This window comes from Artibeus jamaicensis, unplaced genomic scaffold (genome assembly GCF_021234435.1).
Source record: "Artibeus jamaicensis isolate MK-2021 breed Jamaican fruit bat unplaced genomic scaffold, CSHL_Jam_final contig_685, whole genome shotgun sequence".
Lineage (NCBI taxonomy): Eukaryota > Metazoa > Chordata > Mammalia > Chiroptera > Phyllostomidae > Artibeus > Artibeus jamaicensis.
This window is the reverse complement of record NW_026521924.1, coordinates 31,552,501-31,576,726: the sequence shown is the minus strand read 5'-3', so window position 1 is coordinate 31,576,726 and position 24,226 is coordinate 31,552,501. Positions and strand designations below refer to the sequence as shown.

Here is a 24,226-nt window from a genome sequence, read left to right as displayed (position 1 = left end):
CCTTGGCAGACGCCATGCCTACGCTCTTGTGAAGCTGGGTCCCCACTCCAACGGGAGGAGCCTGCAAGAGTCAGTTTCCCACTGGGGCGGCCTGGGGGACTGCGTGGCCCTGTCGCTGCCTCTGGGGGCCCATTAGTAGATGGCACTCTGGATGGGAATGGCCACCTCATTTTCTTGTCGGACTCCTCTGCAGTTCAGGTCCTTGGGGACAGGGCCTGTGTCTCTTTATCTCCAGGAAGGTGGGCTCTATCTGTACAGAGCCCCGGACTAGTAGGTGCTCCGCACAGACCCAGTTAATGAACGAGGACCGCTCTGTAAATGGTCGGCCTCAGATCAAACACGGTGCCGAACCGTGCCCAGGGCTGGAGAAGGAAAAGACTCGAGTACCTTCAAAGATACCAGAGATACGGGGGAAACCACACTTTGCCAGAATCCAGACAGCACCTGGGGGAAGAACGACCTTTTATTTTTAAATGTTTGATGAAGGTACTTCAAACAAAATAAAGGCTTTCCAAAAAGCAAAGAAGGGAAGATTGGGGGGAAAAAACTGTCACCATGTAAAGAATGCCAAAGAGTCCTTTGAAAAGTAATTTCTTCACATAATAGTCAGGGGGAGACAGAGCAGGGTTTAACTACCTGCTGGTTTAACTGACTGGCAATACAATCAAACACGATTGCCAGGATTGCCAGTGGCTGACCGGAGCCGGGACACTGTGTGTTAACGGAGGAACACCACATACACAAATAACAAATAATGAAGAGGCCTTTTATTGTCAGTACCGACTGTCACACAATTGAAACACTGAAGGAAGAGTCACAAGAACCCACAAAAGGACAGACTCTGAGAAGTGCAAGAGACACAGTATCTATAATAGAAAATCATTGCGTGACAGCGACTCCTTTCTGCCCAGCTGTGACAGGGGAACAAGAGGTCGGCATCTATAGAGCATGTTTCAATTATGCTAAGGTTTTTCTTTAACAAAAAGAAAGAACAAACAGAAAAGAGGGAAAACAGAGAGACAGGTTTTGTATTGCGGTTTCCCAATGAGAGCGCAGGATGAGCCAGGGCCGGAAGCTTCTCTCCTTCACCCTTCTCTTGCTGCTGTCCCGTGACGTCCTGGGGGATCGGTGGCTGGCGCGTCCCACACGTGTCACCCGGACAGCTGGACAGTGACTGTCAGTGCTCCGATCGGTAGGCGGGAAAAGTCTCTGTTCGGTGAAGCTTCAGGGGACTGGTGACATCTTTTCCAAAAAGAGTGTGAAAAAGAGCGGTTACATGTCAAGAAAGCCCACAATCAGATTAGCCAGACGCCCATGTCTAGGGAACAGAAAATACTTAACAAAGGACCCTGACTGTTCCCAGAGGCCCTTGCAGCGATATGCAAATGAAAGCCATGAGAGACCGTGTGATTAACATATCATTTGCATGTGGCTTTTGCAGGGAGCTATACTGGGACCACTGATTATTTTCCTGGGTTTCTCGTTTTCATTAACACCCAGGGCATCAGGAAAATTGAGGCAATAATCACAGGACAGTGGAAACTTCTGGCTTGGGCACTCTTTGTAAACCTGACCAGAAATAAGATGATATTATACTCATTATACCTAGGAAATCTTGCTATAAAGGACTTCTTATAATCCATTTGGGCCTTTATGATTTCGGGTTTAGGTACCAACCAAGAAAGTGAGAGTGAGGAAGGTGGCCCCCATGGCCACTGTCAGCCCCCGTCTGTGACACAGACAGGCAGATGGCAAACTTCCTCCGCGAAGACCCAGACGGGAAAAGTCGTGCCTTTTGCAGACCACGTGGTCTCAAGGCGGCTGCGCTGCTGGTCGCAAGCGCCCAAAGACGGCCCATTGTACACGGATCGAACAAACGGGCGTCCCTGTTCCCAACACACCTTTGTGGACAGACGCAGGAGAGGCTGGAAAAACCGAGCAGGCCCCGGTTTGCTGATCGGTCAGCGGGAGAGCCCTTGATGTTATGAAAATGAGAGGTTTTACTGCCATCTCCTGGCGCAGGTTAGCAGGAGCCAAGAAACGCTCATGGGTGTGCGTAAAACCTACACCTGAGCAGAACAACCTGGCGTCACCGATGTGCAGGCCTCCGAGGAACCAGATAAGCGGGTCGCGCCGGGAATCACAGAGACAGGACCCCAGCTAAGAGGGCGTGGCCACCCTGCCCAGTCACACGCAGAACCCGGCGGTAGTCCAGCACTGGCCCAAGCGACAACGTGGAGGGCGGCCTGTGGCCCTCAAGCTTATTCTCTGACCTCTGACAGACCTCAGTCCACACCCACTTAAAGTCCTATGTAGTCCTGACCAGTGAGTGTGGCTCGGTGGGTTGGAGCATCATCCCACAAACAGGAAGGTCACTGGTTCAATTCACAGTCAGGGCACATGCCTGAGTTGCCGGTGTGGTCCCTAGTCGGGACTTGTCCCAGAGGCAACAGGTCAGTGTTTCTCTCTCACATCAATGTTTCTTTTCCTCTGTTGCTCCCTCTCTTCCCCCTCTCTAAAAATAAATAAATAAAATCTTTTTAAAAATAAAGAAAGTTCTACATAAGTTACTGTGGGCATAACACCAAAACAAGGAAAACAAATATCTCAGATTCAGGTACTCACATACCTCAGAGCTGAACCATATGAAAATCACACATCTAGTCACACGGTCAGGGGCACACAGCAGCAGAGAACGTCAGAGAAATCCTGAATATCGAAATACCCTCCATCACCAGAAAACCACTTCTTCCAGCCTCCCGGCCAACAGGAACAGGAACTCTGTGCTCTTTCCCCGACACATGTCCACACCAGCAATAACGAGTTTTACTACAAGTAAACAGCCAGGTACGGCTTGACAATAGCTTGATAAAATGTCCTGCAGGGAGTGGACAGCATGCCACCAGTATCAACACGAAATCCAAATCCTTGGTCAAGTCCAAAGCCCTTCTCTATGCCATTAACTGTGGCTCCTTAGACTCCCCGAGTTTGCAAGGAGAGCAACCAAGAGCGTGTACTTGGGGTCAGGCCGTAACAAAAACACTGCAGCTTCTATCTCGATGGCTGACCGAACCCCTCCAGCTTGGCTTGGATGCTATTTTTAGCTTAAAGCTGGAAAATGGACCGAAAGATTTCCTGACGTTTTTGCAGTTCACAGAAAGGGCAGGAGCTGGCCCTGGCCCGCAGCCCCATCCGGGCCAGACCTGTTCTGTGGCCTACACGGGTCATAAGACTTGCTGCTATTTAAGCAACCGTGGACTTCCCCACAGAGGCGCTCACTCACCTGCTCTCTCTCACCTGCTCTCTTGTAACACTGGGAGGTACCACTGGCCTATGTTCTGCCACAGCAGAACGGGCAGGAGGTGACCACAAATGGCCCCTGGCAAATGAGGCCGGTGGCTCACCAGGGACCCGCCACTCCCCCCCCACCCTGTTTCCCTCTTGGCACGTCCCCCTCGCCCAGTGGACTGGCAAGTTTGAGAGCCTGGTTTCTTCATCATCTTTTCACTTTTGCTCAGATCGTCACCGTGACTTACTTCTGTCTCAACTGCTGCAGACATGATGTCTGTGACTGGGTTAGAATGGATATCGAAAACCCACATGTTAACATCTCCCGGCTGGCCAAGTGCTCCCAGAACCTATCATCCCTAAAACACGCATGTAAATCACATGGGCTGGACCCAGTCCTGTGGAGGAGCTATTCCCACAGCACGGTGCAGGCTGGGAGACACTCACAGACGAGGCCCTCTGAGACAAGGAGCAGTCCTGGACCAGGCATCATCACCTGGACCATCCTAAAATTCGGATGCCACCTCCGCCACTCCCCTGTCATGTGATCATGAGCAAATACTGACCCCCAAGCATCTCGGTTTCTGCCTTCACTGAAATAAAGAAGACAGTTCTGCTCTTGCCAACTCAGTCTGTTGGCAGGAGAACCAACCAGCACCCAGCTGTCTCCTAAAGCCCCTTAAGCACCGGCCACACTGCCTGCCTTCTGCTCTTTGAACCTCCCAGCTTATTTCTGCCTCAGGACCTTTGCACTTGCTGCTGTCCCCAGAGGCATTCATCTTCCCTCACTCTCGGTGTGGCTGTCCTTCTCAGACTGCTGGTCTTGGGAGAGGTGCGAACAGCCTCCTGTGACCACCCCATTTAAAGAAGTCCCTGTATCAGCCCCCACAACCCAACAGCTCTGCTTCCCTATTCTCTATCACGGACACTTTCTTTTCAAGGTGGCGTACGTCAAGTTTGAATTTAATTATTGACTGTGATCCTTGTTTAGACCACGAGGTCCAGGAGGGCAGAAACATGTGCATCTAATAACTCTAGTCTCTCCCCATCATCTAGAACCATGCTTGGCACAAAGTAGTTGCTCAATAAACATTTACTGACAAAATAAATGAGTGGATGAATGATAGACGAAAATCTCAGCTACGGACTGTTATACATAGGTGATCTCGGACACAGTACCAGCCCTTCAAATTTTCAGGTTCTTCACTGTGAATGGGTATGACCCACTCTCAGGGGGCTGCTTCAAGGACGAAATGAGATCATGTGTCTTGTGGCCTCACACAAAGCCTGCAACACGGTAGGTCTTTAAGAAAGGCTAGCTTTTATAAAGACGCTCATCGAGAATGCCTTGTCTCCTTGTAAGGAACAAACCCAGCCCTTCACTAGTGGCATGTTTGTACAAAAAAAGGAAAAAAGAGGTTTCTTAGTCAGCAAATTTTCAGATTTAAACAACATTAAACAGATTCTTTCCTGCAAGATATCTCCGAGCCTTGGAAACGCTGATTTGCAAGGTGAATTTAGAAAAGGAGAATTAACACATGGCATTTCCTCCAAACTTGTTAGACATCAGTACTTTTAGGGGGTAGAGGGGTGTCTACCAGGGTTGAGATGACATAGAATACAACTGGGAAAGATGAGTCTGCAGTTACATCATTCAAGGCATCCCCTAAAGAAATCTTGCGGATACAGTGTCAATGTACACTCACCAAGTACTCTCTCTCATAAATTTCTTTCAGTTTTCACGGGAAACCTCCTTGACATGTTGGCTCTGTATATGCCTAACTGTAGCAGGGGGTTTCTATATGATAACGGGAAAATGGGATGAGAGAAGGGGTCAAAGTGCTGTAAACACGTCTTAGCAGTCATTCCTCTCAGCCACGAAAAATTAATAATAAAACGACAATTCCAAAATCAGCCAGCAGGTGACACCACAAGACCAGGTTTAGGAAGGAAACGAACCGTTTCTCAAATCAGATAAATTCTCCCATACCAAGATTACATTAAGGTGGGTGAATCGCCAGGGCAATTACAAGCCATAAACAAACACCAGCAAAACCAGAAGAAACTACATACGATGCAGTTTCACCATGTGGTACACACAGGGCCTGATGTAACTAGTTTTCCATGATTGCAGTTCCCTCCCCCACCACCGGGGGAGGGGGGAAGGAAAGGAGAAAGGCAGGTAGCTTGGGTGAAACAATAGATAGATGCACTTACCCCATTTATGGGTCATGTAAAAGGCCACCCCCAATAAGCAAGACCACTTTAGACAGTCTGCGAACTATATTTCTGTAAAAGAACAAATTACTGAAAAATTGTGTCCCATACAACACAGACCACACCTCGGCACTGCCTCAAGGCACTCTGGCAACTGCAAAGCCATCCTCACGATGAAATAAATGTGGTCTACTCCACATAGAACACGCAGGCGAGGGACTATCTCAGTAAAAATTGGTACAAAGTAAACATCAAGATACAATACATTTCCACGAATTCCTACACAAGTAACAAAAACGTGTGAAAACAAATCATTGGATGAAATAACTAGTACAAACCGCAAAGCAAAAAAATAATAATTTGGAGGCAAAGACAACACCACTCTCCTGAATAAACAGATTCAAGGTCATGGCGTATTTCATGGAGTATGTTCTGCAGCCAAAACAGGAAGAAGGTAAGAATTCTGATTTTAAAAATGTGCACGTTCAATGAAGATCATAGCATGTGTCAAAAAGTGAACAGTTAAAGTTTTCATTATCTTCTTCAAACCCGAGGACAAGATTATGCCTAAAGCCCTGTGACGGTCAGTCACGAAGCTGGATGACCCATCGCCTCTGCGGGACCCTGTGACAGTCACGCTCACCCTCGCTGATTTCTTCCGAACCTGAAACACCACTCACTTCCCAAGACTGTCTAGAAGGTAATTCCCGCCACGGTGTTCATTTGGAAAACCTGGACCCACACGCCTGAACCTGACTTACAGCAACACCTCATTACTTTTGAGTGACGGGTAAAACCATAACAAATAATAAACCTAACGATAAAGGTTTAAACCCAAATTGCGAGGAGTTGTTTGGTTGGTAGCTGTCTATTTTTTGATAGAAACAGCAGCAGAACCAACTTAAAGAATGGGGGGGTTTCTGTTTGATGGTCTGGATCCCCCGGCCTCACTCCACAGGGGGCGCGGTCCCTGTTTTTACTTTGGAATTTGTGGGTTTCAACCCCCTGAGGGTCCCCCCAGACCTGCGCACCTCGGAGAGGCCTTCCAACCACGACAAGGGCTTTGCACCTGCAGGTAAACGTGTAAATCTGGCTGCCGCTGCTGCTAAAACACTGTCGGTGTGCTGAGGAACAAGTGTGTCCAGGCGTGAACGGGGTGGGGTGGTCATGGATACCTCAGGAGCACACAAACCACATGCTAACAGCAGTTAAAACGTCCACTTTCAATTTAAAAAAAAGACTTTAAAAAATATTATTATGCAACCAGGGCCCCGGTAAGACCCTTACTTGGCCTCAGAGCATGTCTCAGGAATGTGTACTTATTTCGGCTAAAAATAGTTAGATTAGTTAAGGATTGTAACCTGAGTGTGTTCTTCAGAGGACCTTTTCTGTCCAAATTGTCCTGAAGATTTTGAAGCTCTGGGAGGCCCGCTAATCAATCCAGAAATCGCAACTTGGCGTAAGTGCTCAGGACTCCCTCAATCTTGAGGTGTCTTTGCAGACTTGGTGTTTATTCTGGGAAACACAGCAGCTCCTCACCGCTGGTTCGCATGGGCAAGCCTCAAAGCCCCAGGCTGCATCTCAGGAATTAAGGCCATTTGCCAGCTTCCTCTCTGTGACGCCTACATCCCATTGGTTCTCAACTTTCTTTTGCGTTCAGGACAAGTGCAGCTAACAAGACCTCCCTTTTCTGTAAAGGTTATCTTGGTGTGTGTAGAAAGTCAAGCTGTACTTTCATTCAGTAGGTTTGGGTGAGTGTAAGTTCATGTGCTTTACCTTATTATATATCCGAAGTTGCTATAACAGCAGACGGTAGTGAAATACACTTAAAAAAAGTAAATGTACGTAAGTAGATGAGACTGAATAAGATTGAATAAACAATGTAAGGGGTATGTATGTACACGGCCAAAACTGCGATGGTGTGACTCAAACATTGCAAGTTTCTGAAGATGACACGGGACAGAGGACATCTGCGACACCTGGCTCTAACCCAACTCTGGGCGTGGCCTGGTCTCCAGAGGAAAGTGCGGGCGTTGGTTGCTCCACGATGCACTCACGCACGCAGGCGCACACGCCGGCATTCAGGACCCGCAGGTAGTCAGTCCTGAGCTCTCCCACGTCCCCCGCCCGCCCTGCCCTAGTGACCAGAGACTGGAGTCCTGCAGATGACACGGGAAATTCCCCCGGTGCCCTCTTCACACCACGCCTCGAGGCTGCCCCGAGCACGGCCCCAGGAGGATAAAAAAGACGCTGCTGTCCTGCCTGCCTTGGGTTTGCGGCTTCTTCTCAGAGAAGCCGGTCACGAGTCAAGGGGCCTCGCAATTAAATACGAAACAAAAACGGTGAGAAGGGCTATAAAGGGGGGGGCGCCCTCCGCCACATCTCAGGAGTGCCCGTCGCCAGAGTCCCACGCTGGTTACAGTCAAGTCTGGGAGGCCCTGGAGAGCCACCGGGAAGAGCTCTGCGGGGACAGAAAGGCCCAGCGGGAGGGCTGGGGGACAGGCTGGGTGACCAGGGCCCGGAGCGCGCATTAGTGCCTGGAACCCTGGATTCCACGGCCCCCACTCACTCACTGCTCAGTGCGCCCCTGTGTCTGAATGGGGAGCAGCAGAGAGCGCGGGGCTGGAAGGGTCTGGCGTCTAGTGCCCCTGGACGCAAAGTCCCTCCACAGGGCTGCCCCTCAGGCCTCTTCATTTACAAATGATGCCTGCACCGCACCGCCGTTCCTATAGACTACCCTTTTCGACAGCATGGATGGAACTGGAAAGCATTATGCTGAGTGGAATAAGCCAGGCAGTGAAAGACAAATACCATATGATCTCACCTTTAACAGGAACCTAAACAACAAAACAAACAAGCAAGCAAAATATGACCAAAGACACTGAAATACAGAACAGGCTGACAGGGACCAGTGGGGAGAGGGGAGGGAATTTCAGAGGAAAGGGGAAGGGTTTGCAGGAACCAGTATAAAGGACGCATGGACAAAAACTAAGGTGGGGGGGTGGAAATGGGAGGGAGGTGGGGAGGGCTGGGGGGTTGGGCCGGGATGGGACTGAAAGACAGAAAAATGTAAATAACGATTAAACAATTAAAATAAAATAAAAAACATGAAAAGCCGCCTCTGGATGTCTCAGGAAATGCTCACTGAATTTTCCTGTTGGTGCCTTCCGTACCCTGGTGCTGGGACAGCGTTTTTGGAAGAGGCGGGTCTTAGGATTTGTGTAGAGTCACCGTGGACCGGACCCGGGACTCCCGTCCTCAGCCCCTTCTCTTCCTCTAGAGGCGGTTCCTAAATCCGAGACTCACCTGGGGGACCAGGATGGCTGGTCCGCACCCTCAGTCCCTGACTCCTTAGGTTTGGGGGGTGGGGGGGGGCAACAATCTGCGCTTCTCGCAAGTTCCCAGGTAATGCCGACACAGTTAGTGGTCCATCCGCCAGACCATTTCTCCGAGGGGACCCCCGACCTCTTGCCCAGGCCATGGAGGCCTCTGTGCGAAGTGTAGGTTGCTCAGCCACATCCTTCAGCTCTTAATCCCCGGGGTGCAGGGCCCGAGAATCTGCATGCGAACCATTTCTCCCAGGACATCTGATAGAGCTGGTGCCTGGGGGGTGAGACCCCGATGGGCCCCTGGCCCAGGAGCCTGGCATCCAGCAGCAGAGGGTTGCCTGGAGCCCCCCTCATCGTAGGGCGGCTGGGTGCTGGCACCCTCGCTCATGCGCAGTTCTCCTCCCGCACACCGCGGCCCCTGCACAGTCCAGCGGCCGGTACTTACCTTGCAGGCGGTAGAGCTGGCCCGTGCTGTGCTGCCGGGTGATGTGCTGCCAGTAGGCGCTGCGAGGCACCATGGTGCTCAGTGAGGCGGCCCGCTCGCCCATCTTCATCTGCAGCTGTTAAAAGCAAGAAAGTCGAGGGTCAGCTACCGGGGTGGAAAATCGAACCGCGCACCACGGGACTCCCCATGGGCGCTCTAGACCCCCGGAGGCCACGTGAGTCTCCGTGGCTCGGCTCCTGGTTTAACTGCACAAACACACAATGGAACACTTGGCAACCGCACACCAGAGGAAGGCAGGTTTAATCAACGAAGAAGAGACCCACCACTCCATCTGGGGAAAGGCCATTTTAATTGCATGTATGAGCATTGCGTGAAATGGCACCTGCTTAGCATTTTGCCTAGCACAGACGGGCTACAGCGGGGGAAAATGGAGGATATTATTATTAATAATTAATTGCAAGGCCCATTTAAAGTTTTCTTTTTTAAAAGAAAACTCCCCACTCTACACAAGTCATCAGCATGGTAGTTCTAGGAAAAATATCTGTGCAGTCATTCAATACAGCCAAAATAATATGAGACTTCATACCCTGGAGACAAAAATCTTTGTAGTTGATGAGACTGAACTTAGGAAAAAAAGGTTATAACCATTTGCTCCAAAGATAATTTAATTTATGGCTGCATTTATGTGTGATGATTGAATTTTTCAGTCCTTATCACAAGAACAGCACAAGTACCAAAATGTGTCCCCGAGAAGGATGACATGGCACTAGGTTTCATGAGGCCATTTGACTTTCTTGCACATACCCTCTCAGTTGAAAAGGGCAAGAAGCTGAGATGAAAGCTAACAGAAAAGTTCTGTGCCTCTTTATTTCTCTCTGTAGATGACAAGTCTCATAACCCAAGAGCCACAAGCGAACAAACCGACAAACCCAGCGACTCCCGCTTACATTCGACCACATTTGCACGGATGCAAGAAAATAAAGAGAGAAAATGGACTGCACTTTCAAGGTATGCTTACCTGGCCTTATATAAAGAGCTTATATTTAATATAATAAGGGATTTACTAGGAGAAGCACATTTGGGAAGGAGCCATCCCTTTGAGGTTTTCGCGATGTGACTGTGAATACACATCTCCGCTGCGCCGCTCTCTGTGGCTGCATTTTTAGGAAACTTATGTTGGAAGGAGAAGGAGGTGACAGCAATGTCATGTTTCATAGGGACCATGGCAAGGCCTGGCTCCCAGCTTCTTTGTCAGCCTTTTGAAAGAACAGCTTATTTTGTGAAAGAAGAATTCTCATTGTCTTTGGAGAAAAATGATAAAGTCTTGTTTCATGCAAGAATGTCCGAATTCTCAAAGGATGAGATGACTTAGGAAGTAGATTTGATGAAAACAAGGAGAGTATCCACCCTCGTTTTTGTTTATTGTTGTCGAGTAGCTCCTACTGGTGAAGAGGGACAGGAATGGGGCTCATGGACGCCCCCTGGTGGAAATATGAATTACTACATTTCTGGAGGAGTTCAATTTGGGTAACCTGGGGCATCTGGAGAGAAGAATCATTCTTCCTCCCCCCACTCTCCTCCTATTTTAAAAACCTGACACACTTTTACACACTTTGTTTTTCCTTTAAAATAAACGTAGTACTTTCACATTCGAAGAGAAAAATTAAAAATACCCCAACAACAACATGTATTAAGTAGAGGTATTTCTGCTATAACATGATAGAGACATCCCCGGAACACTTCCAGTTTTGCGAATTGTTAGAAAAACTGGGTTATGGGGAAACCACTCAAAATATACGCTCATTTATAACCACAGTCACCGTCACTTCGGGAGACAGCTTAGAGGCTGGCGGTTCACGTGGGTTGTAGGAAAGGCAGAAACACATTTGAGTGGCAACGCTAGCTCCCGGTCTCATGGTCCAGTCACCTCCAGCCACCAGGGGGCGCCCACTCTCACACCTCCGTGTCGTTGAAAACAGGTCTCCCCAGGCCAGACAGCCATCCCCCACTGGCCACCAGGTTAAGACCTCCCTTCCCTTCAGGAGTCAGCCCTGGAATCACCTCCCTGCGACGTTTTACTGACATCTCTTCTCCCTTAATGACACCAGGCGCTGCTCCCAGACACAAAGTCCTGCTCGAAGTCTGATCAGTAACTTTTGGGACTGCTTCTACACTAACCTGCCCCCCGCATGAACTCCCCCAAAGTGGGGGTTGTATCTTTAATTTTTATCCCCAGCTCCTAGCTAGGGCCTCTGGAGGCTTAACAAACAGAGGGTGGGTGGAGGAAGGAAGGAGGGAGGGAGGGAGGGAGGGAGGGAGGAAGGAAGGAAGGAAGGAAGGAAGGAAGGAAGGAAGGAAGGAAGGAAGGAAGGAAAGAAACCCAGCCTTTGCCAGGGTGGCAGGGAGTACTTTGCAGAAATAAATCCTAATCAATTCAGAAAATGAGAAGCCCCCAGGAGCCAGAGGCTGATTCCTGCTGAAGCTTCAGGTCCAGGTGAAATGGGCGTGGCTTTCCCTGGCCGTGGGGGACGTGGTAATAAGACTCTTCCTCATTCTACTTTGCCATTCACGTGATGAGCAGATGCGTGGCCTTGGGAAGACCCGCTTCCATGCACAGGCACGGTGGGGTCGGCCCGTCCCCCGGGGGGTGAGCACAGCGTGACATTTATGCATTCCATGAGCAGCGTGAGCTCAGGATCCCACCAGGGAAGAAAGACGGGCCTTCCCTGCAAGTCTAATGCCTCCTGACCCTTCAGTCCTCAAACTGTCCCCCTAGCCAGCAGTGATGCACTCGGGTCTCTTCCTGACCCAGCCTAGTGAGTTCAGAAACTGCTCAGTGGTCTCACTAAATCAATGGCTCTAATGGGTTGGGCTTTGAGGGCCCAGCGACCACAGCGCTGCCAGGGAAGGAAAGTAACCGTAGGTTCAGAGACCCATTTCCCAGTTTAGGGTGCTCTCCCTGCCTGGGCTCTGTCATGTGGGACACACCCCTCCCCTTCTCTGAGCCTCAAAGTCTCCTTTCTCGCAGAACTTCCCGTCTAATGAGACAGGTAATTAAACTACACAAATAAGAGTAATCAGATTACCATAAAAAGGAATGAGGTTCCGATGCCTGCTAAGACGCCAGACACGAAGGCCACACATCGTGTGCTTCTGTTTGCATGAAATGTCCAGAAAAGGAGGGGGGTCCAGAGGCAGAGAAGCTAAATCGGCGGTTGCCCAAGGCCAGGTGATGGCTAAAGGGAACGCATCTCTGTTGGGGGTGATGAGAGCGCTCTGGAATCCAGTGTGTGGCGCCCTCACAACTCTGAGAATACATTCAAACCTCTGAATCACACAGTTTAAAGGGCGCAAGGTATGTTATGTGAATTCATCTCCATAAAACTGTCACCAAAAATATAAAATCAGATAGCATGTGCTGTGCAAAGGATTTTTTAAAAAGCATGACATAATATGAGTTAGTGGGTGGTTTCCAGTCCCAGGGGAAGTAACATTTAAATTTGAGTGACGACTGACCCAAACAAGGCCCTCTGTCACCATCACTACCGTAGACGCAGACAGATCCTTTGTCACACCTCCCAGAACCCACAGGGAGGGGAACGCTAATCCCCAAGTCCCCCCCTGGGAATGGCGGGCGCATGGGACCCATCCACCCACCCTCTTGAGAGAGAAAAGTTCTCAGGAGCGCTGTGCACAGCTTTTCCATGAGCGAGGGAAAGCCAGAAATCCTCCCCAGGGCCCAGCGCTCTAGCGCTCCGTCGGTTCCTGTACTCTGCATCGGGATTGGCTGACGGTTTCTGTACTCTGCACCGGGATTGGCTGATGGTTTCTGTACTCTACATCAGGATTGGCTAACGGTTTTTTTTTTGTACTCTGCACCGGGATTGGCTGTCACGGGGAGTCTGGGACCAGGGCTGCGCAGCATCCCTGAGTCGCAGCTGCAATGCCACACCACGTGGTCCTTCTCTGGAATCCGACTGTTTCTACAGCGGAGAATGGTGTGTTTGGAAATTGAGCAGCACGACAGGGTGTAATTGTTTGCAGCCACAGTCAGTCATGAGCACCATATGGCGTGTTTCAGAAACGAGCTTCAGTCACTCTGATGGGAGGGTGATACCTCAAGACCTAACTCCACCTTCATCAGACCCAAACTTCCACCAGGCTGCTCAAGTGGGGCCTCGCCGTAGGGACTTTGCATATGCAAATGCACTTCCCATGGCTATTTTAAGCACAAAATGAGGGCCAAGGTGAGTTGGACGGAACAATTCAGTCTAAGAGAGAAACCGTCAAAGGGGTTCCACCATCTCAATGTGTCTGCGCTCCTTCTACTCCGAACGCAGTGTTCTCATTCACACGAGCTTCCGATTTCATTGACGCTCTCCGCTCGGCTTCCTGAACTATGTCCACATGGTCTGCCCACTGATTCTCCTCTGCAAATAATACTGGGGAATGTCCCCATGCTTTCTGGACCCTGAGTTGGTGGTTCTTCAACCTTAGCAAGCACAGAAAACACTTGGAGGGCTCATGACAATGCAGAGTCCTGGGCACTGACCCTGCTCTGGGGGTCGGGGCCGGGAATTTGTATTTCTGCCAAGTTTCCAGGTGATTCCAGTCTGACTGTCCCAGGGACCCCACTTTGAGAACCACTGTCCTATGTTACTCATCACCTTTGGATCGACTGCTCTGGGAATAAAGTTCCCCACTGTGGTAAGAAGAGCTTGAACTTGGCCAAGAATTGGGTTGAGGTTTGGGATCTGCCACTAATAATTGTACGACTCTAGACTAACGTAACCTCCTTTACTCCTTAATATCTTGCCAGTGAGAAAAAGAGAGAGAAAACAGTTCCTAACTGGCAACTAATTCCAAAAACATACATGACTCATAGTGGGACCCCATAAACATCAGCAATATTTATAATTAGCCCTGTGCCAATTGGAATACTGTCATTAGCAAGAGCTTCTGAACAAACCTAAATATTTGATATTGGACTGTGCTTCTGGCTTGTTGACAGAAGTTTTAACAAGTCTTCAAGCAATGACAAAAAAAATACTCCATCCATGAAATCAAATAAAAAATCTACTTAGAGAATATATTGAACCACCTGTCTCCAGTCGATATGTGATGAATTCAATGAACAGGCATGAATGAAACTCTCAGGCTGGAACAGTTGTAAAAACAGAAGAAAATCCTAGATACTCCAGGGTCCCCCAGGACCAAAGCCCCCTCCCCCTCCTTGGGGAGTTTATTTTCTCCAAGGCAGCTCTCTCTTTGGATCTGGTGGTATTTTGCCTGACACCTAAAAAGATGGGGGTGGGGGGAGGCCCACATTTTTGTGACATTACCCATTTTTAAGATGTCTAATAAAGCGTATTCCTTCTCCTTTAGTATTGATATCTTTTTATTATGTTCAGGAAATACAGAAAAAAGTATAAGGCAGATTTGAAATAAGTCCTATATCCATCACCCAGAGGAAACAAAGAAGCAAAGATAACTTTTAACACGTCACTGTATTTCTTTCCAGTCTTTCTTTAAAGACGTGCATGTACATCACGTATTTAACACAACTGTGTGATGGTCTCTGCATGGTGTGTGGTCTCTTTTTCATCTAATGGATTCCAAACATATCTTCATCTTCCCAAGTTCTGCCCTTTTCTCCCCTGTCACTTTCATGTCTGCATCCTAGGCTGTCCTCTGGCTCTACCATGCTTTTTTTAATTCATTTCCCTAATCATTTGTCATTTACCAGGTGAGATCATGGAATGATATCCGTACCCAATCTCCTTCACCATATTTCCCGCCTCAGCTAACCACCATTTTTATTCCAGGACCCACTCTGTCAGCCATTAGCCCGATGATCGGTTTTTGAAACATCGGGTCACTTCTGTGTGTCACGTTGTATTTCAGGCTGACTCAGAAACTAGGTTTAAAGGTTGCTGCGTCAGACAAGGGAGGCGTGGGTGATTTCATTTTTGTTTGAAGCAAAGTGATCTTGCTTCCACTTACTGTGCATCTGTACAACAGACTGATCTGCAGACATTCAAAAGAAAAAGGTAGGTCTTAATTCTAAAATCAAGGGGCTGCGATCACTTCCCTATGGGTTTCAGTACCATCTTGCCCCGCTCTGCTGGCTCCCGAGTGCGTATCTGTAGCTCCAGCTTCTGAAACCTCAGACGCGTGCACTTAGCAGCCCACTTCCCACCCCCACCCCGATGCCTGGCGGACGCCTCTCATCCCACGTGTACAAAACTGAACTACTGCTTCTCACCCTGCACTCCCCCAACCTCTTCTCCTAGGCAGATGGTTCTTCCATTCCACCTGTTGCTCCGTTTAAAGAAGAAGAAAGAAAAACAACTTTGAGGCCACCTTGTTTATTTACTCTCTGCCATACAAAAGAGCTTGCTCATTGGCAATCCCGTGTCTCCCACCTTCAAAATGTAGCCAAAGTCCAGCGCTTCTTACCTCCTCCCCCGCCGCCACCCTGGCCCACATCACTCATGCTCGACTAGATGCTGCAGGACTGAGAAATCCTCCACCTGTCTTCTCACTGGTCCCCTCGCCCCACCCCCAGTCTTTCTGCAGCAGCCGCCCCTGAGACCCTTGCAGGAGCACAGCCAGCATCTCACCTTTTCTCATACACTGCAGGTTTTCGGGTCCCCCGTCCCACACCCAACACCAACAGGCTTCTCCAAATGACACTTATAACTACAACCCAAAGGGAAAACCAGGGGAAGCTCAAAGCAGACTAGCAATGAGTTTTCCATGAAGCTTAAACATAATTTCAAATGTCTAACCAGAGAGAAGAATTCCAAATAGCTCATGAATAGTAAATATGTTTTGAGCTGAATCTTAAAATCTTAGGTTTATTTCCACAAAGTCTAGACCAAATGTCTCCCATAAAAGAGAACAGCAGTCACAGACGGTAACTTCTAGAAAGACATAAAAAGACAAAAATTGAGCATGTGTTTGTGTAACACATGATCTTCTGCAACCTGACAAAAAAAACCCTATACTTCTGAAGTGTATCAAACACCCTTACAAAGTTCCAGCAAATGCGTCTTGTCTGGCTGGGGGCTGAGAGGAATTTATGGTGATAACTACACCCACTGCATTCTTTGGGGTTCTTTCTGCTGGATGAAGCAGTCTCCTTCAATCAATACAAACTGCTCAAAATGCTAATTGCTGCGCTCCGTGGCAGGAACCAATTCCTCCTGTACGGCCACATGGACAATGTGGAATGAGAGCTGGAATTGTTATGGGGCCACCACGCTATTGCCGAGAAGAGGTAGGTCAGTCTCAGGGGGAACAGAGGTCAGCTCAGTGACTCTGTGCCCACCTCTCCTCCCCGGATTGGGCAGGTGCTGTCCCCTGGAGTTAACACCAGGTTCCCACTCCCCTGGGAAGCCCTGTAAACACAGCTGTGGATGGATACACGTGGAAAGACTGCTTGGTGTCCAGCGTAACAGACGATGATGGGATTCTGTCTGGGCACAGAGGTGTGCTTGCGGAGCAACGGGTGCGTCTGGCTGTGACTTTTCCTGTGCATGCAGGGCATCGAGGTACGCAGTCCTGTGCCACGCCCTCTCCAGCTCCTGCCCCATTTCTTCTGGGGACCCAGGAGCCAGATTCTCAGAGTCACTGTGGAGCCACAGTCCTCCAAGGGTGATTCCTGCACAAGTGACTTCAGGTTCTCCCGAGGACCAGTTGGAGGTGCAAATTCCAAAGCCCCAGACTCTGGGACACTGGAGGAGGGGCCCAGCGACCTGTGACTTTGGTACTCACTGAAGGTGGACAGCCAAGGTCCCTTCGTGTCCCTGTCCCATTCCCTGGCCCTGTCACCCCGCCCTGGCCCTCTTTGCCCTGTGTCCCACCACCAGTCCTCCAGCTGGCTCCTTCCTTCCAATTCCCACGGAGCACAAGTCCTGGGCCTTATGTTCCTGTACTGACTCTTCACTTACTAACCCTGAGCCACCGAGCCTCAGTTTCCCCCTCTATGAAATGGACCTAATAATACTGTCAACAAACTAAAAAGTATTCCAGTACTTTGGAAGGCAATGTCGTGACACATATTTAAATTAAAAAAATTTATTTATGGCCTTTGATTCAGCAATTCTACTCCTGCATGTAGAAAATCCAGTTACATAAAGTTTTTAGAAACTCAGCTAAATAAAGTTCAGGAAGTCAGTTAAATAAGCAGGATGTAAAGGCATGTATACACGCTTATTTGCAGTATTGTTTATTAGTGACAAGAAAATCTGATATTCCTGTAGACAGGCTTAATAAATTAATGTTCCATCGAGACCCTGAAACATCACACAGCCACTAGAAGGAATGAACCTTCTAAATGAACCTTGGTGGCCAACCAAGTTCAAGGGCCAGGTAGGAAACAGCTCCACAGCCAACTAATAACCCTTTGTTTTAATGTGAAAGTGGCCATAACAACATATATCTGTGTATCTGTGTGCCTGGAAAACTTGACTTAGAAGAACAGGGGCAGGCTCAATTTTGCCTGTGGTCTGTAGTTCATCAGCCCTTGAATCAGACCTGTGTACCACTTGACTTCCAACTATTCCCACGGGATATTGACAACTGAATAAGGAAACCAGGCGGGGGGTCTTTAACGTGTATAATATGGTCAGACTTTTGTAAAACCGGCAGTGACCCACAAATACACATCGTGCGGACGTGTCTGTCTCTGTGTGTGTGTGTATGGAGGCAGATTTCTACACAGGATTGTGTGGGTGCAGAGGAAAACGGGGAAAGATTGGTATACACTCCTTGATATGATCCAGGAGTTGCTGAAGAGGGGAAATGAGGGCAAAGACATGCATGCAAATGAATAATGAAAAGAAAAAAATACAGCACCAATCATCATCGATGTGGTCACATTTTTACAGGCAGTTAAATTTTACAGTACATGTGTTTATGTAAAACTAAATTAAACAGGATTCAAACACCAATCCCCACCTCCAAGGACAGTTGTGAAAATTAAACTAAATAAAGCGTGCAGACTCTCAGCGCAGGGCCAGATGGAACAGCCGTTCCAACTTCAATTATCCCTCCGTGAGACTCAGCCTCCTAACGAGGTGTTCTGCCTACAGGCTCCCTAGCGCCCCGGCCTTGCCTCTCCCTCTTTCAATGAATTCTGCACTCGGTGTTCTTCGTGCATTTATCCACTCATTCTGTCCATTTATAGACGAGGCCCAGAGTGCCTCGTGTATAAGCCATGTGCTCTGCCCGGGACAGGAAACCTAGAAATGAATCAAACTCAGCTCCTCTGCACCCCAGGATTCCACGGGGAATGGCTGGAGCACTGGTTCAAAGCCCAGCTTCAGTCACGGCGCCTTCTGTCTCCACAATGCTGCTCCCTCCACAACAAACGGGGGGACCCTCAGGCGAAGGTGGAGAAGATCCATGGCGCGTGCTCACAGATCTCATGCCCCGTAGAACTCCTGGCACATAGTAGGCACTTTATAAATGGGGGCTGAATGGCTCAGTGATGGATGAAGTGACTGGCTTGACTGAACGAATGGATCATTAAGTCAATGACAATGACCGCTCCAGTTGATTTGTATTTAGCAGGTGCCCACACTACGTCAAGAAATGAGTTATTTTACCACACCTGACACAGCATGTACCGAAATAACCCCCTGTACAGAGGGGAGATGAATATAAGGGTGGTAAAGAGATTTGCCCAAGGCCTCTGGGCTGGTAGAAGTAACCAGCCAGGACTTCAGATCTGGCTGCTGACTCCCCAACTTCATGTCACGATCTTGTGTTTCCTAGAATGTTAGGAAGGTGTTATGGAGACCTTAAAGATGGGCTCATATCCTATTTGTCATGACAAAAGGCAGTCAAGTTTTATTTCCAAAGCTTAGAGAAATAGCAGCTGGCCAACCGTCTAGGATGCAAGGAGATGATAACACTGCCACCCCTGGAACCCTGAGGAACAGAACGGAGCAGCAATTCGACCCCCAGGGCCCCAGGGCCTTCTCTCCAGTGGAAATGAACTACCTGCCCAGCACGATCTCTCCTGGCTTCCCACTGACACCCGTTCTCATGGCGCCTGATGCTGGCCCCAGCGCTGATGCACATTTAGCATGGAACACCCAGCAAACTGTCTACTCCCTCCAATGCCTCTCCCCCAGCTGACATCTGCTGGGAGAGCAGTGGGTATTGCTACCATCAAAATGTTACCGAGATACCACAGAACAGCACTGCTCTGTCGAGAAGAGGAAAGTGAGAGAGCGCAGCTTACTTTTTAAACTTCAGAGGGAGAGGGGGTGGAGAGAAAGACGAGAGAGAAAGGTTGCTTCCTACTGGGGAAACTGCCCCAGAGACGGTGGCGGAGAGCTCTGGCTAACACAGTGCCCCCGCTGTGGCCATGGCCTTGATGCAGCCGGCTGATCGTGAGATCAGCCATTTGGGGCTGCATTTCCAAGTGCGGTGTTTTGCGGAGCACCAGATGCACTCAAACGGTTATTTTCATGGGGGAATGAAAGTGATTTGCATGTGTTTATTCAGAGCCATCTGAATTCCCAGTCACAGGCATTAAACAAAATCATTGCTCCCTTTGCTTCTGAAAACTCTGGTGCCCCCTTGTGGAGGAAACCCTCTTCCCACCTGCACACTGGGACCCCGGTCCTTAGTGCCCACACCTTGTGAAGCTGACTCTCCCTGTAGTGGGGCCTTGTTTGGGCGTTGGAAGGGAACAGCCATGGGCATTCTGGCTCCACTTTTCTTGCTCACCAAACTACCTAACTGACCCCTAGCTTGCTCATGCAACACGCTTTTAGAAATGGACACTTGGCCTTTGGCAAACTCCTACGAGGAAAAGTGAATCACATGGCTTGGAGGAGGAGAGGCTGGTTAAACAAGCACATTGGTATCTAATGCCTAAAAACCAGGCCAAGTGCTGGTGGCCTGTGTCTGCATGGCCCAGAACAAAGAATGATTTTTACATTTTTAAAGTTAAAAAGAAAAAAAGAGGAGAAGGAGGAAGGGAAGGAACGGCAGCAGCAACCATACATGACCATGAAGTCTAGAAGACACACCATCTGGCCCTTTTCTGAAAAGATGTGCCAGCCCTTGGTGGGGATGGGTAAAACGCTTATTTCCTGACTTCTCAAAGTAGATTAAAAATGGCACAAAACTGATTCCATGCATCTCTCGGTCCTCGTCACCATTGGCATCTCTATCCACTCTGCTGTGATTGACAATGCAAAAACCGTAGTGCTCACCATCACCCATCTGGCCAACCGGGTGCTCCCTGGCTAGTTAGACACTCCCTAGCCAATCAGATGCTCCCTGGCCAATCAGAGGCTCCCTGGCCAATCAGAGGCTCCCTGGCCAACCAGACACTCCCTGCTATCATGTGAACACCTTTGCTTCATGCCAGGACCTGCTGTCTTGCCACCATCAGGCTTTCAGTCTATTTCCTGCTTCGGGAGACACCACCTTAAACTTGACCACCAGTTTTAGAGTTTCTAAACAAGACTACAACCTGTGAGCAACGTTCAGTGTGTTTCCATTTCCTGCAGTAGAGGCACAGCCACCAGCTCGACACTGACCTTGGCAATATTACAGAGCTTACAGCTCTGGGAGGAAATTGCACAAGACAGGGCAGCATTTCGTAACCAGGTGAAAAGATGATTCCAACTCACCACTGCACGTTGCAAGTTATTATGTTGTTATAAGAAACAGAAAGGCGCATGCGCAGAAAATTACATTCTCCCCTAAGAGGCAGGAATGAAAGTCGCAGCAAATCTAAGAAGCCCGAGTTGTATATCGATCGTGTCGGAATAAACAGTTCCATCTGTCTCCAGTGTCTGTTACCAAATGTAGGTTAATTCCACTTAGCCTCTTTCAATGTCTAATGAATTCAGGAGGGGTGCTTGGTGGCTCGATTCAATGTATTTAATTTTAGCCGAGTGAGCAGAGGAAGGTGGCCACAATGTGTACAGGGGGCCTGGATTTAAAGCTGAGCTGCCTCACTTCTGGCGTGGTGTCCGCCCTTCAAATGCTTTCCCTGTAAACACGGGATGGCTGTGCCCACATCGACAGAGTCATGTTGACACTTAAAAGTTAATACAGGTCTAGAGCGTAGCAGCGAGCCCGGCACATCGGAAGTGCTCAGTAAATATGAGATACCATCACCGTCAGCAGCAGCACCTGGCTTACTCTTATTCATCCTAAAACTCGGCTGAGGCCACCTTCTCCAACAAGATGATCTTGCCCCTTAATGCAGACCCCGTTTCTAGTCCCTGAAACTTGACTGACTGAGCTTTTAGGCTCCATGGCATGGATTTTTAAAAAATCACTCTCTCAGCATGCATTTTTATGCATTCATAAAACCTTCCTCTCTTGCATCAGTGGTATCCGTTCAGTTGGCCATGTGCCAGAAGTTCAACTACTGTTTCTGTTTCTATAAATAGAATTAGGTAGCCATGATCTTTTTTTTAAAAAATTAAATGGAAGAAAAAGACACAGAGTGAAATATAAAAGACCCTTTCCAGACCTTTATGCCATCGTCCCGCCCCCCAGAGCTAACCAGCATGACAGGTGTCTCTGCATCCACCGGAAGTTGTTTGCAAAGCCTGTGTGAATGTGTCCGCTCTGCCTACTCCGGCCGCTGGCTCCTTCCTGACCTTTACACACCTTTGATAGGACAAGTGTGACTCTTCATGCTCTCAGACTGCCTCGTACGATTCCCGTGGCATTGTGTGCCGTGACTTATCTACTTATTCCCTACTGAGGGACACTGTGGCTGTTTTTTTAGTTGCGTTTGTTAGGACAAATCAGCCCCCTGAGAATGGGAACTTTGTTGTATTCAGAGTCAATACACAGTCCCTCGTGGGCAGCAGGGCTCGGCCAATATTTGTTAACCAGCGGAACGTAAGAACAAAGGCACCGTGCCCCCCGTGAACACTCGTGTTCTCATCATCTTGGCTTCTGCTCGAGTATCTCCAGAGTAAATTCCCAGACAGCCTGTTGCCGGGTAAAGAGGTATATACATTTAATTTTGATAAATAAGGACAAGTTGCCCTCCAAAGAGATTGTACAAATTGAATTTACAAGAGTATATTGTGGTATGATTTGGAGAGTATAAATCATGTCTCCTTGTCTAAATTTTAAGCTCCTTTTAAAGATGCGAAAGGATGTTTATACTTTATTTTGTATTCTCAGTAAGACCTACCACATTGTTTCGCAAGGAGTAGACAGGTGTTTGTTAAAAGGGTTTTGGATAATTAATATACCAGGATATAAAAAGGGCTTAATTCAGGAAAAGAAAAAAGCTGATAATTGCTTTAAGCAATATAAAAAAGAAGGAAAAGAAGAAAGAAAAAAATCCCAATTAACCAGAGCCCAGAAGCAGAAAGTTAAAAACATTTTTTTGTGGGAAGAGGAGAGGGAATATATGTATATGTGTGTGTATAAATATATATATACATACATATATATATATACATAATGCATGCAAGAGTCTGTTTCAGTGTCTGAATAGTAATAAAATTGATGCTTTGATTTCTTTGATGCCCTCTATATTTTAAAAATTGGGTAGCAAATTGTAGCAAGTGTAGCATTTTTAAATGAGACTGACTATAAGTTACTTTGATTTTCAGAATTGTGGAAAACTTACACTTGAATTCCACAAATTCATTAGCAAATTTGATTTGCAAAACCAAGTTTGGAAGAAAAGCTGTCAACTGAAGCAGCCAGGTGACCCAGTGAAAACAATGAAAAACTGTTCAGATTTCACTCTCAAACCTATGTGTGCATCCAGAGGATGAGGAGATGTCACCATGGGGCTGACATGTTCCCCCGCCCCGGGCCTCCCCCCACCTTCCCGCAGCCCCAGAGAGAGGCTGCTAAGTTGCAATCCCTTCTCCACCATGTCACTCTCGCTCTACAGAAATTCTAAAAACGACAGGCCCCGTCGTGGAATGAGGACTATCCCACACGCCGCCACTCCTTGTTCCAAAATTAGACTTTGCCATAGACACTGATCTCCAAGGTGGCAAAAATAGCGGCCGCCCCGGGGAGCCCAGAGCTGTCCCTGCTGTCTCCGGGCATCTCCTCCTGCCAGGCAGCTGGCAGCTGGTCCACCTCATTCAACAGGGAGGCCTCCCCTAGTCTGGACCCGTCCCACCCTCGTCTAGCACCCCCTTCCAAGTGAATAATAGTAATGCACTGAGTTTCAAAAATAAAGAAGGTAGGGGAGAATCATGAGCCTGCTTTCTGGTACCCAAACTACCCAAAGAAATGGGATTTCCTGGAGCAGTGATTTTTTTTAGATATACTCTAAGTTGATATTTCTGAAAGATTTTCTGGTAACTTGGAAACACTGAGACAGTTCTCAGTGGGGATACAACTCTCCCAGGGCTGAGGCATTCTGGCCACGGGTAGAGCCTTAGGAACCAGAGACAAGGACCCTGCATCCTTGCCTCTGACAGTGACGAGCCCTATGGCTGCAGGCAGGTAACTCAGCCACTCACCACATTTCTTCATCTACATGACAGGGACAGGGAGGGTCAAGAGTCATGAATAATATTTTCTTGAATTGTAAGCCCTAGGGGAGCATGGGCCTCACCTGTCCATCACCAAGCTCTCCCACAGCATGTAACAAAGCATCTTATGTCCTCTGTGAACGGTTCTGAATGAACAAATGAAAGAGAATAAACGGATGAGTCCACCTCACAGAGATACTGTGGTGACCAGAGAACAAGCGAGGACAGTGTCCGGCATATTGTAGGAAGGCTTGATAAATCATAGAGGCTCCTATTACCAAACAGCCTGGCATACAGCAGGTGTTCAATAAATACATGGTCACATTAGCAAAACACCATAAAATAGGAAAAGTATCAAAAAGATAGTATCAAAACACTAACTAAATATGATCCCAGAAGACTGTGTGGTGTAAAGACAGTAGGATGTCCCGGTGGTCTTCTCG

The 24,226-nt window shown here is 48.4% G+C and overlaps 1 protein-coding gene across 5 annotated transcripts in view; it reads right to left on the bottom strand.

Moving 5' to 3' along the window:
* Window positions 1-24,226, bottom strand: part of DOK5 (docking protein 5) — a 224,556-nt gene that overhangs the window by 102,520 nt on the left and 97,810 nt on the right. For 3 of the 5 annotated variants that reach the window (XM_053671366.1, XM_053671367.1, XM_053671368.1), the window contains exon 7: window positions 9,280-9,394. In XM_053671366.1, the coding sequence (XP_053527341.1) occupies window positions 9,280-9,394 (115 nt within the window). Of the gene's footprint in view, window positions 1-752; window positions 1,243-9,279; window positions 9,395-23,866; window positions 23,930-24,226 lie in introns of those variants that run through there. The other 2 variants (XM_037133679.2, XM_037133681.2) reach the window with 2 other exon arrangements.